Source organism: Rhinatrema bivittatum, chromosome 3, assembly GCF_901001135.1.
Source record: "Rhinatrema bivittatum chromosome 3, aRhiBiv1.1, whole genome shotgun sequence".
Lineage (NCBI taxonomy): Eukaryota > Metazoa > Chordata > Amphibia > Gymnophiona > Rhinatrematidae > Rhinatrema > Rhinatrema bivittatum.
In genome coordinates this window covers 339,231,039-339,245,225 of record NC_042617.1, presented here as the reverse complement: position 1 = coordinate 339,245,225, position 14,187 = coordinate 339,231,039, and the positions used below count along the sequence as shown (strand labels likewise).

Sequence of the window (14,187 nt, the reverse complement as noted above, 5' to 3'; positions counted from 1 at the left end):
TGTTTTTAGGATGCTGCATGATGCCAGAGGTGCTTCAGACTAGGGGTGAGGGGCATTATATAGTATTCCAAATGAATTTGTTTTGTGCATACCATGGCAGGAATGAACCTCACTTGTAAACCAGACTATGTTGGATACAATTTCAATCTCTCAAATTTACAGTTAGTGCTCTTCTTAATACCTGAATTGTGTTAAAGACAGCTTTCTTCCAGAATTCATAGAGTGTCATAAATGTTATAGGCAACATATCAAGATGCACCTGAAATTTCTCTTTAATCAGGTTAATGGTGTTGTCTAATACAATTGGGATAATTTCTGTATCTTTCTGCCACATTTCCTTGATCTCTGATTGCATTTAATGATATTTGAGAATCTTCTTTTTTTCCATATGTTACACAGAATAGTTGCTTGGTACTGACACTTCTATTAGGAATACTATTCTTGTGTTTTTCTCCTTTACTACTATGGCTGGTTTTCTTGAATCAAGTGTTTTACCGGTTGGAATACAAATGCCCTAGGTGATCACAACCTCTTTGTTTTATACAGTTCTATCTAGGTCATTGTCCCAGAGTTTTTCTGGTACAGTGATGTTATAGTGTTTACATAGCTCCTCTGTTAATGACCTACTCCGTCTTACAAATAAAAGTGCAGAAACACGGGTCTGCATAATTATGTAGATACGGCAAATTAATTTAAATGAATTCAGCACTTGTCTGACTTAAATTGAAGGTTGTAATGCACAGCTTTTAAAATCTGCAAGTATCATCCTGATGCAGAAAGTCTGAATGTGAAGAGGAAGCCTTTGTGTTCTTCAGGGCTTACCTATATTTACTTTCAGAGTATGGAGCAGAATCTCTGGTGAAAGAAATGAACAAACCCACTTTTTTTTTTGGGAAGTGGCAGAGTGACCATCTTTATTCTGTTGGAGTTTAACCTTTGCTTGAGGAAGGACTTTGGAGCTCTTGAGTGTTTTGACCTGTAGGTTAAGTCCAACAGCAGACATTTAAATTCCCTTTGCAGACTGATGATGACCATGCGGTTACCTATCCTAACTGGTGGCCTGAACATCTTGCTTCGGCACACCAAGCCAGAACAGTCAACTTTCAGAGTGTCGAAAGGTCATATTAGTCTTCAGCAACTTTATGTCTTTTCAAATATCAAAACTACAGTATATGTGGTGGGAATGCCAGAAAGTGCAGGCTTTTTGGACAGAACTTACAGTTTGTATTTCAAACATATGTGCTCAAAAGCTTGTGCCGGACCCTGTTTTATAACTTTTGGGACAATGGTCGAACAAGTTCAGTATGCAAGGCCATCATAAACTAATGGGCCATTTCTTACATGCGGCATGACTTACAGTGGCTCAGATGTGGAAGAGAGCCCCAGTGCTCACCTGCTGGAAACTTTAGGTCACAGACACTGCTCAGATGGAAAAGCTCACATATCTGTTAAAAGACCAAGCTGACATTTATGATAAAGAATGGGGTCTGTATTGATTATGGAGAGAACTGGAAGTGATTTCTTAAGTTTGTACATTTATACTAAACTAGAATGGAGGTGGGACATACAATTACCAATCTCAATAATATGTAGCAGCCTTATCTATTTTGTATTTGACAATGATTGAAATCTGTGAACCAGTGGCGTAGCCAGAATTGATTTTTTGGGTGGGCACAAGGTTAACATGGGTGGGCTGTAGGCATGCAGGTCTACTAGTTGTTTTTTTACTGATAAATAATGCCAAATTATGCAGCATAGCATTCACATCTACGCCTAAGTATGAGGTTTACTTAATGATACAAACATAATTCACGGTGATTTGTGGTACTTTAGCCTTCTTATTATTACGATTTTATACACGGCTCCTACCTGTCCATAAATTTTGAGAGAGCGGTTGTGTTGCTTATATTTAAATTGCTAACATCTCAAAATATAGATATATATTTTTACCTTTGTTGTCTGATCTTTGTATTTTTCTAATCAGTTGGTCCTGGTCTCTTTTTCCCATTTTTTCCCTTATAGCTCATTTCCTAATTCCTTTTCAGTGTCTTTCTTCTATTACTGTCTTCTTCCCTTCCACACACACACACACACACGCTTTCTCTCACAGACTCCCTCTCACACACTCAAGCTGTCACTCTCATATGCTCTCCCCCCCCCCCCCCCCCACAAGCTCACATTCAAGTTCTCACTTTCTCACCCCTCCCCAGGCTTATATTCTTATGCACACACAGACGCACATCCAGGCACCCACACACATAAACCCAGACTCCCATTCTCACCCACAAACCCATGCTCCCAGTCTCACCCACACATATTCAAGCTCCCATTCTCATCTATACATATACACATTTAAGGTACTATTCTCACCCACACATACACACATTCAACCACCCATTCTTATCCACATATTCAAGCTTCCATTCTCACCCACCCACAAACCCAGGCTCTCATTCTCACCCATATATACACACATTCAAGCTCCCATTCTCACCCACCCACAAACCCAGGCTCCCATTCTCAACCACACATACACACATTCGAGCTCCCATTCACCCACATATTCAAGCTTCCATTCTCACCCACATACACACCCAGGCTCCAGTTTTCACCCACACACACTCCCATTCTCATCCACACATACACATTCAAGCATGTGCACAGCTTCCGCTTTCTCCCCCAGAGCAGGAAGATCAGCTGCCTCTCCTGCTGCCACCGGCCTCCTGCTATCTTCGGGCGTCGGCCCGTACAGCCCGCCGAACTTCCTGTCGGGGGGGGGGGGGGCGGAATTGCAGCGCACAACGTCCGCTTCCTCCCTCCCCCCCCCCCCCAGCAGGAAGATCGGCCCGACGCCCGAAGATAGCAGGAGGCCGGTGGCAGCAGGAGAGGCAGCTGATCTTCCTGCTTTGGGGGAGAAAGCGGAAGCTGTGCGCGGCGCTTCCGCTCCCCCCCCCCCCAACAGGAAGTTCGGCGGGCCGTTTGGTCCGAAGATAGCAGGAGAACGGGTGGCAGCAGGAGAGGCAGCTGATCTTCCTGCATTGGGGGAGGAAGCGGAAGCTGCGCGCGGTGCTTCCGCTCCCCCCCCCCCCCCCCCGAACAGGAAGACCGGTTGGCCATACGGCCGCAGCAGCGCTTCCCCATGTGTGCTGTGATGGCACGCGAGGCGTGGGTTCTCTTGTTCGCTGTCGCGGGGATGGGATCCCGCGACAGCCTTGCAGTTCCGGTGCCAGTTGGGTGGGCCTGGGTCTAAGTTGGATGGGCACCTGCCCACCCAGGCCCACCCGTGGCTACGCCACTGCTGTGAACCCAAATTCAGTTATGTATAATTTAAAAATAAAAAGTTATTTAAAAAACCCCAAAACTCTACAGCAAGCAATACTTCTGCAAAAGTCCTAAAATTCTACACTGTACGTAGGGCTTGCCCTTTTAAGTGGGCAGCTGGCAATTACAGATATTAAAGCTTCTTGTAGATCATGCACTGCTTCTCACGTTTGGGAATATCCAAGCACATGGCATTCAGATTCCAGGATTTCAATTAAGGATATATGTGTTTTTAGATTATTCATATTATTGGGTATCCAAATTCACCTCTTGAGGTAATAAGTTTAAATGCTCAACTAGTGTCTATGATTTACTAGTCTCTTCTGGTTTCTGTCATTAAACAAATTGCATTTCTTACACCATGCCCTTTTTCACATGCTGTTGTCCTCTAAAGCTGTTGGTTTGTTTCATGCTGCATAAGCATCTACACCTATTAGAAGTTATAATGAATGTCACTGATTAACTTAATAGCAAACCCTCTCCCTGCTTCCAAAGCTGAATAGCAGTAAATATTTGGCTGCTGTGGTTCCCCCAGACATAACTGGAGTGTGGCATTCTTCTGTGCTGGCGCTTTTTTAAGTCAATTTAAATTAGCAAATAATGGCATCATGCATTTCTAAAAGGAAAACAAGGGACTGTGTTTAACACTCTGATGGAGTTGTTAAAGGACAAATACTAAGAAAGACCTATAAATGTTGCCAGTGGAGAACCAAATTTTATCTGCAGGGTTTCTGGAAAGGTACAAATTTAAGGCAATTACAATTTCTTCCAATTTCAGGCTTCCATGTAAAATTAGACCAGTTCCACATTTGTTTGGTTTTTTATAACTGCATTCCTACAATATTCATGTTAATTTTCTTTGGCTTTGCTCCATCTTAGCCAGATAAGTGGGAACTTAGAAATACAGAAACATAGAAATGATGGGAGAAAAGGACCAAATGATCCACCCAGTCTGCCCAGCAAGCTTATGCCAGTTTCTGCTGCACTGTGCAGGTTACCCCCATGCTCAGTTTCCCCAGATCGTAAGACAGGGCCCTCTTTGGATGCTGTTTGAATCCAATTTCCCTTTACCCTTGCCGTGGAAGCAGACAGCAATGTTGGAGCTGCATCAAAAGTATCAGGCTTAGTGATTATAGCCCAAATTTTCGATTGGCTGCTCGCGTAAAATCGGGGGTTATGTGTGTGGCCTGGCTCTGTGCGCACCATGCCCATTGTCGAAAGGGCCCGACCACGTGCGTTAACTCCCGATACATGCAGAAGTGCCGGGCCTCAAGAAAGGGGCGTGCCAGGACAGCGCCATTAGATGCTGTCCTGGGGAAGCACGCAGGCCAGGAGCCATATTGAAATAAAAAAATATGGGGAAAGCTAGGATAGGTTTAGGGGTCGGGGAATAGAGAGGAAGATGGAGAAGGATAGGGTTAGAGTTAGGGAAGTTCCCTACTAGTCCACTCTTTTATTTGAGTAGTCTGGGAGGGAATTGGTTTAGGCCCGATTGCGTTGCCGCGCATATTTTTCTAACTTCGCCCCCCCCCCCCTCCCGTGTACAGAGGTCACCCGCTCGCACGGACATAAAAATGCAGCACGCATGTGCGCACGGGACTGGTATTTTATAACATGCGTGCATGTTATAAAATTGCCGTGTCCATATGTGCGTGCCAGGATCTGTGTATATGGACGCACGAGCAGACCTTTTAAAATCGACCCCTAAGGGTAGTAAAAGCCACATCAACATGTTTATTTGTTGCCCAAACTGTAAAAGTCAGGGCCCTTGTTGGTTGCTGTCTGAATCTAATTCCCCTTTTCTCACTGCCATTGAAGCAGAGAGCAATGATAGAGTTGCAGTAACAGTATCAAGGCTAATTTGTTAAGGGTAACAACTGCCACAACAGCTAATTACCCCCATGCACTCTTTTATTCAGTTCCATCCTCTAGCCTTTAGGGATCCACAGTGTTTATCCCATGCCCCTTTGAAATATTTCACTGTTTTCATCTTCACCATCTCCTCTGGAAAGGTATTCCAGGCGTTCATCACCCTCTCCGTGAAGAAATATTTCCTGACATTGGTTCTGAAGTCATCCTCCCTGGAGTTTTATTTCATGACTCCTAGTTCTATTGATTTCTTTTCCGTGTAATTTTAGTTCTAACTTTAAAATACATGCGTGGAGATTTTACCTGCGTAATTTAAATGCATTTACCTCGTAAGTCAGGTTATATTTAAAAAAGCATTTCTTAATCACTCCTCAAGATTAAGAAATCACATAAAGGTTTTACGCATGTAAGTCAGGAGATTTTCTAATATGGATGCAACAATGGAATTACCAGTATAACTGATTAGTCTACTAGTTCATCCACTCTATCTGCAGGTCACTGAGACAATCATTGATCTTCAGCCTCAGTTTCCCCCATTTAACCCAGACCCCCCTATCTAGTCAGGGTTTCACTTTTAAGATGTTTACTATCATTTACACCAGATAAAGAGGACATATAAATATATATCTATGAGCAAGCTGCCAAATCTACATGCATAAATCTCTTATAAAATAGCAATTTACATGTGTAAATGTTTGCCCCTTTCAGGAATGCACCTCAATCATCCCTTTTTTACATGCACAGATTTACTTGCCTGCCCTTATTTACACATGTGCATTGTAGGTTTCTAAAATAGCATATTCACAAGAATATGCAGCTCACACGTGCATATGCTGATTTTTACACATGCAACTTTTAAAATTCAGCTTTAAGTATATACCTAGGACAATGGGAGAAAAAGTGACTTGCCCAAGGTCACAAGGAGAGTCAATGGGGGAAGTGGGATTTAAATCCTGGTTTTCCTATTTATCTGTCCATTGCTCTAACCATTAGGTGACTCCTCCTCCACGTTATCTTTAAACCCTCCTAAAATCCTAATATAAAAAACATGATTGCAAAAAAAGGTTGTGTATGACTACATAGCAATTTTGACTGTGACTAATATCTAACTTTAGCATTCATTTGATAATTTATCTGAATATTTTCCCAAAGTCATTGTGATACGTTAGTCCACTGTTGGCCATTCATGTGCATTCAAGACATTGAAAGTGTGGTCCATTATAAAAGTGATTCATGAGGATTAACTTTGTAAGCAATTTAAAGAAAAATCAGCCTCATGGAAGGGAGGTTGGGGACATGGTGATATTCTTTTGTTTTGATGCCTATGAGTTCTTTGTTCTTGAAACAGATGCTCTGTATCTTCAATGACCTTAACCTGCTTCAAAAACTGGGTCTTCAAAATCATTTCTTGCTTAACCTCAGTATGTGAACAAGCAAACGTTACCTGATCATTCCACTTGAAGTCAGGGTTGATGTTCAGTCGAACTCGGAGTACTGTACGTGTTATTGGCTGGATAGTTGCTTCCATTGTAATGGAAGGAATTTGATGGACACATTGCTTGACTTTTAGCCCAATATTCACATGATGCAGCATGTGACCTACAAAAGAAACATTAGGAGAAGCAAATTTGCATATACAGGAAAAATAATACAATTAGACTTGTAAATAAGCTTTTAGAGAAAGGTGTTATAGCTTACTTGGTTTGTGCTTTGGTGTGTAAACGACTGACTCTGTTGACCTGGCATGTTCAAATGTTTTGTAATACTTAACTTGAATTAGTATTCTATGGTTCTGAAAATAAGCATTAACTCTTTCCCTGGATATGATTTACAGAAGTTCAACAGAACTACTGAGAAGCCCAGATGTATTGAGAGCTCAAGCTGTTCCACTTCTATTTTTCAAACCAGTTACTTTTTTCATCCTGTGTGTATATATATATATATATATATTTATATATATATATACATATACACATTTTTTTTTTAACCTGGTTTAACATGATCAACTAAGGTATCTGACCGTGAGTAATGCAGAACACAATTTTACTTACTGAACTGTAGTATCTAGCTGATTAGAAATATCTATGCCCATAAAGCTGATCTGAAGAATGTTGTTAATGAAATCTAAATTGACTAAAATAAACCTTGGCCATACTTAGAGAGGCCAATGAAATGAACTGAGCTTTAAAGTGGAATGCAGAAATTCAGCACAGTTTCTTAATGCACATACTAAACTTTTTTTTTTTTTTTTTTTAACTCCCAATGCAGTAAGCAAATAGTATGCTAATGCACTAAGTTTAAAAAAAAAAAAAAAGCGCACAAACATGGAACATGCATAGCACATAAAATATGATTTGTGCTCACAAACTACATTTTGGGGCAGATTTTCAAAGGGGTGCACGCATAAGATACGCGTACCCCCGAAAATCTGCCCCAAACTCCCCCTGCGTGCGCCGAGCCAATGTTGCATAGGCTGCTGGCGCATGGAAAGCCCCGGGACGCGCGTAAGTCCCGGGGCTTTCCTGGGGGCGTGTTGCGGCCGGCGCGTCATCAGGGGCGTTCTGAAGGCGGGGCCGCGGGCGTGGTTCCGGCCCAGGGGCGTGGCCGCGGCCTCTGGACCGGAACATGGCGCGCCGGCAGCCGGGCCGGCAGGCGTACCTTTTCGAACAAATTCGGAGCGGGCTCGGAGGGAACAGATGCAGGCTGCGCAGCTCAGCGCGCGCAGGCTGCGCAGCTCAGCGCGCGCAGGCTGCCGATTTTGCGCAGCTTTGTGTGCGCCGACCCTGGATTTTAAAAGATACGCCTGGCGTACTTTTGTTTGCGCCAGTGGTGTGAACAAAAGTATGCATGGGCGTAGTTTTTTAAAATCTACCCCTTTCTGTGCATTAAATATTATTATTGATTAGCACAAAAAATGTTTTTTGGTACAAAAAGCATTGGGTGCACGAATCATATTTTATGTGCAGAAAACATGCTTTAATTTCAGCATGCTTTCTGTGCAGAAAATTCTGTCTACAGGTCCTGGTGCCAGAACGCAGCTTCTGCCCATAGACTAACAATAGCCATGGAAACTTTACTCCAAGCTGGACAAGTTAAATTTCCAGGGCACCTCACTGCATTGGAGGTAATCCCTAATGCCATAATTAGCATGGGATTTGCATGAGAAGGCAGACACCACATTATTTGTGCACAAAACTGCTTGCTTGCAAAAAAAATGGGCACACACCTGCCAAGTGTACCTTATTCCATTGACCCCTAAGAGAGTAAGAGAAAAGTGGATGGAAGTAAAAGTCCTCTTTTCAGATAGCTCATAAACCATAGAAGATTCCCTACTTTCTATGAGAGAATTTGAATTCCAATTTGTTTTTTTTTTTCTTTTTTAGCTAAATAGCTTAGAAATCAGTGCATGTTTGCTCTTTTTACTTCTGTAAATGAACTTGGTCTTGGAGAAAAAAAATCTTGTTGAGCAGAGGTTAGGTTTAGAGTAAACTACTATGTATTTATCTCAGTTGGGGGATTTAACTGTTGCAATTGGCCAGTTTTTTCAAACTAAACTGCTATCTGATGAGCATTAAGAGTAAATTTGGGCTCACTATGCTGCTTGCTTTCTGTGAGAGTGTTTGAACTCCAATTTCTGGCTAGTTTTTTTTGTTGTTTTTTTTTTTACATAAAATTGCTTAGACTTCAATGTATATCTTTGCTCTGAATGGATAAGTCTACAGCCTGGAGCTCGTTCCCTCATTTACTCTCCCTCTTCTCCATATCCCTTCCAATCCCCTCACTCACTCTCCCTCTGCACCTTCTCCAAACCCTCATTTATTCTTACCCCATCCCTTCATTCACTCTCCCTCCTTGCCCTTTATCCTCTCTGATCCCTCCTGCCCCCACACCATCCATCCCTCATCCCATTCAGTCATCTGTGTTCAACCTCCCAAGGCTTTCTATTCAACCCCCACCCCATCCTCTTCCCTTTTTTCCCATTCCCTACACCTTCCAAAGTACTTCTCCCCTTCCCCCCCCTCTCGATAGGAGGGCAGGAACAGGTGAGGAGCAGCAGTGGCACAGCAGGCTGTTTCCTCTTCTCTTGCTGCCTGGGCTTAACCGCAGCTTTCAACCACGTGGCCTGTGTGTTTAACCACACAGTTGAAAGCTGCAGTCAAGCCTAGGCGGCAAGAGAGGAGGAACCAACCCGATGTGCTGCTCCTGCTCTCCACCTGTTCCTGCCCTCAGATTATGTGGGGCGGGAGGAGGGGTTTTAATCATCGCTGGCAGGGCCCACAGTCTCCCTTGGCAATTCTGTTGAGATAATAAAAATCTGCAGGAAGAAGCAGATTATGCAGCACATCCTGCAGCCACAGAATCACAGAAGATTTATCAATGACTTAGGAATATGTGTTTAAAAACAAGAAAGCAGATGCTAAATATTCCATTTTTAACTAATGAGTTCATGATACAGAAAAGGGATATGGTTTTTATAGATGAACTGGGTGCTCCAAGACAAGTAAAGGTTTCTAGGATTTGTTAACATAGTGATCTGTTCGGATTTCTTGTGTCCTTATGACTAGCATTGAAAACTTAGACTAGAAATGGACAATGCAATAGTTTGGCACCAGGATACTCATCCGATTCTAATTTCAATAGGTCAATTTTTTGTTTCTTTTATCAGATCTCTATTATTGTTTTCCTTATTACTTTTTTTTTCTCTTACCAATCTCATCTTTTCTCATGTCCTTCAGTTTATCAACAGTCAATTTTTTTTCTTCCAGTTTCGTCAGCACTAAAGGCGGCAGCACTGAGAACTGTCTCAGAGGGCTGGCCCAGCCCCACAACCGCTTGTCAATGATCTTGCTGAGGGTCAGCAGTCGGTAGGTCATGGTCGGCCAACGCTTCCTGAGGGCAACCTCAAAAAGGGCTCGAACAATTCGAGCTGCGTTCTACAAATGGAAAGAACAACGGATATAAAAGAAAACAGAAAAATGCACACATTAAACACTGCTACTGTTGCTCTTTATGTAAAAATGTTGCTATAGCATAAAAGAAAGCAAATGTTGCTTTCCTGTAACAGGTGTTCTCACAGGACACCAGGATGCTAGTCCTCACATATGGGTGACATCACAGGATGGAGCCCAATCACGGAACACTTTTGTCAAAGTTTCTAGAACTTTCACTTGCACCTACTGGGCATGCCCAGGATGGCACCAACCCTGCAACCAGCAGGGGTCCCCCCTCAGTCTTGTTTAAAGCTATAGTAAGTGCCAAAAAATAAAATAAGAAAACATACGAACCCAACACCACGGGGTGGCGGGCGGGTTTCGTGAGGACTAACATCCTGCTGTCCTGTAAGAACACCTGTTACAGGAAAGCAACATTTGCTTTCACACAGGACAAGCAGGATGGTAGTCCTCACATATGGGTGAGTACCGAGCTGAGGATGTCTGAGATATGCACCAAATGTACCCAAGACGTGTAACCGGCACAACAACTGGGGTGGAATTTGGTAGAGGGCATTCTGAACCCTAACGGGCAGGCGGAAGGGTGTTGGTACATCAAGTTGCAAAAAGGTTGCGCAAGACAGACTGACCGAAGATGGAATCTTGCTTCCAGCCTTGTCCAAACAATAAAGGGCTGTAAAGGTATGGCGTGAACTCCAGGTGCAGCCCTACAAATATCAGGAAGCGGCACCGACCGTAGGTGCGCTACAGAAGTCGTCATGGCCCTCACAGAGTGTGCTTTAACACGGTCTTGGAGTGGAATGCCTGCTTGCTGATAGCAAAAGGATATGCAGTCCGCTAACCAGGAGGAGAGAGTCTGCTTACCCACAGGTTGCCCCAATCTGGTGGAATGGAAAGAAACAGTTGAGTACTTTTCCTGTGGGCAGTTGTATGATCTAGATAGAATGCTAGAGCCCGTTTACAGACAAGGGTATGCAGAGCCTGTTCTCCTGGATTAGAATGGGGCCTGGGAAAGAAGGTAGGTAGTATGATAGATTGATTAATGTGAAACTCCAATACTGCCTTAGGCAAAAACTTAGGGTGAGTGCGGAGTACTACCCAGTCGTGCAGAAGTTTAGTGTAAGGCAGGTAGGTAATTAGAGCCTGTAACTCACTAACTCTGCGAGCAGATGTGATTGCCAGAAGAAAAATCACTTTCCATGTGAGATAGCGAAGATCACATGATTAGAGTGGCTCGAATGGTGGTTTCATGAGCCGACCCAAACCTAAGTTAAGGTCCCAAGAAGGGACCGGAGGATGCAGTGGAGGTTTGAGGTGGAGCAAGCCCTTCAAAAATCGTGTTACAAGGGGTTGTACTGAAATGGGAACATCCCCAACACCTTTATGGAAGGAGGCTACCGCACTGACATGCATCCTGATGGAAGAACTTTTTAGACCTGACTCTGATAGGTGCCAGAGGTAGTCCAGAAACTTTGTGGTGGAATAAGTGAAAGGATCAAGGGTCAGTGAGGTACACCATGACTTAAACCTGTTCCATTTAAAAAAATAAGATTTTCTCGTTGAAGGCTTCCGTGAATCAATCAGGACACGGGAAACTGGCTCCGAAAGGTTGAGTGGCTGAAGGATTAACCTTTCAACATCCAGGCAGTCAGGGACAAGGCCTGAAGATTGGGGGTGGCGTAGGCACCCGTTGTTCTGAGTGATCAGAAGTGGGTCCTTCCCCAGGGGAATGTGCCTGCGAATGGAAAGGTCCTGAAGAATCGGAAACCACAATTGGCATGGTCAGTGAGGGGCTTTCAGGATCATGGTTCCCTTCTCCCAATGTAGCTTCACGAGAGTCTTTGAGAGAAGTGGAAGTGGAGGGAATGCATAGAGGAGACCGGTGGCCCATGAGAGGGAGAATGTGTCTCTTGGTAGAGAATGTTGGCTGCGAATGAGCGAGCAAAAGTTTTCTACTTTGTGGTTTTGAGGTGACGCAAAGAGGTCTATGTGAGGGTAACCTCAATGTTGGAATATTGAGTTTGCTACTGTGGGGTTGAGAGACCACTCGTGCAGCTGAAAAGTGCGACTCAGCCTGTCTGCCAACACATTGTCCACTCCCGGCAAGTAGGTGGCCCTGAGGTACATTGAGTGGAAAGGGCCTCCGCCCATATCTGTGCAGCTTTTTGACACAGGAGGTAGGAGCCCATCCCTCCCTGCTTGTTGATGTACCACATGGCCACCTGTTGTCCATCTGAATCAGGATGACCTGGTGGGAAAGGCGATCCTGAAACACCCTGAGAGCATATCTGATTGCTTGTAGCTCCAGAAAATTGATTTGGTGTTTGGCTTCCTTTGGTGACCAAGACCCTTGAGTTTGTAAATTGGCAACATGTGCTCCCCAGCCGAGGTTGGAAGCATCGGTGGTAGGGGTTATTTGAGGATCTGGAGTCTGTAAAGGCAGGCCTTGGAGGAGATTGGTCTGATTTTTCCACCAAGCTAGAGACTGACGAAGTGGGTTGGTGATGTGGACAATGGTTGATAGTGGTTGAATGGATTGAGTCCATTGTGACCTTAGAGTCCACTGCATGACTCTCATGGCTAAGTGGGCCATTGGGGTAACATGCACTGAGGACGCCATGTGTCCCAGTAAGATGAGGAAATGGCGTGCAGTTGAGCGTTGTCGAGATTGTAGCTGGTGTGCGAGAGAAGTGAGAGTGAGAGCACATTCTTGAGGCAGAAATGCCTTTGCTTTGAAGGTGTCCAAGTCTGCCCCTATGAATGACAAAAGTTTGAGATAGGACTAAGCAGGATTTTGTGTAATTGATGAGAAATCCTAGAGAGATCAGAGTGTGTATGGTAAGATGTAGGGACATCAGAGCAGCTTGCTGAGTGGGAGCCCTGATCAACTAGTCGTCAAGATAGGGGTAGACGTGAACACCTTGGGTCCTGAGGAAGGCTGCTACTACTACGAGACACTTGGTGAAAACTCGTGCTGCAGATGCACTATTGATAGTGCTTTGGGCCTACCAGGAACCTTAGAAATCTGCGATGAGACGGAGTTATCGCAGTGTGTGTGTAAGCATCATGGAGGTCTAGAGAGCAGAGCCAGTCTTCCCTTTGCAGAAGAGGAAGGAGGGAACCCAAGGTTACCATCTTGATCTTTTCTCGTTGGAGGTACTTGTTGAGGGCACGCAGGTCCAGAATTGGATGAACGCCGCCTGACTTTTTGGGGATTAAAAAGTACCGGGAACAGAATCCGAGGCCCTGTTGGGAGTGGGGCACTGGTTCGATTGCTCTGGATTAAAGAAGGAGGGAGACCTCCTGGTCCAGGAGTAGTGAGTGGTCTGATGTTCCCCAATTCAACCGAGGTGGGGAATCCGGTGGGATGGAGAGAAAGTTCAGGTGATAACCTTGAGAGATTATGGCAAGGCCCTACTGGTCCGAGGTGATTGTGTGCCAGATGTTGTTGAAATGACACAATCGACCTCCCACCGGTACATGCAGCAGTGGAAGTTGGCTGCTGCTTTCTATGCAGGAGTCAAAAACTGGAAGCAGGTCCTGGCTGAGGAGCTGCTTGAGGTTTTTGCTTACAAGGCTGTTGGGACTGGGCCTTTTGGAAAGGCTTTGTGGAGTGACCTCTAGACTGTGGTGGGTAGGACTTCTTTTGATGATAGAACAACTTTTTAGAGTCCTTCTTGAATGGTCATTTGGCCGAATAGTCAGAAGGCATCAGAGAAAGTTGGCGAAGAGTCTCATGATGATCCTTGGGCTGCACCACTGTTTGTTGGATCTGTTCACCAAACAGATTGTTTCCAATGCAAGGCAGATCGGACAATCTGTCTTGGACTTCAGGACATAAGTCCGAAGACTTAAGCCAGGCCCATTTTCTTGCAGAAATAGCAGCTGCCGAAACCCTGGAAGCAGTGTCGAAGATGTGATAAGAGGACCTTATTTCATGTTTCCCTGCTTCAAAACCTTTGTGGACCAGGGTTTGTAGCTGCTCCTGGAATTGCTGAGGCAGGGAACTCTGCAAAGTCCTGTATTTGCTTGAATAGGACCCTAT

At 44.3% G+C, this 14,187-nt stretch overlaps 1 protein-coding gene across 8 annotated transcripts in view; it reads right to left on the bottom strand.

Annotated features, from left to right (window-relative positions):
- The window catches only part of ASCC3 (activating signal cointegrator 1 complex subunit 3), a 1,498,074-nt gene that overhangs the window by 347,739 nt on the left and 1,136,148 nt on the right, over positions 1-14,187 (bottom strand). For all 8 annotated transcript variants that reach the window (XM_029595357.1, XM_029595354.1, XM_029595356.1 and 5 more), the window contains 2 exons: positions 9,899-10,124; positions 6,635-6,789 (listed from right to left, as the gene is read on the bottom strand). In XM_029595357.1, the coding sequence (XP_029451217.1) occupies positions 6,635-6,789; positions 9,899-10,124 (381 nt within the window). The remainder of the gene's footprint in view (positions 1-6,634; positions 6,790-9,898; positions 10,125-14,187) is intronic.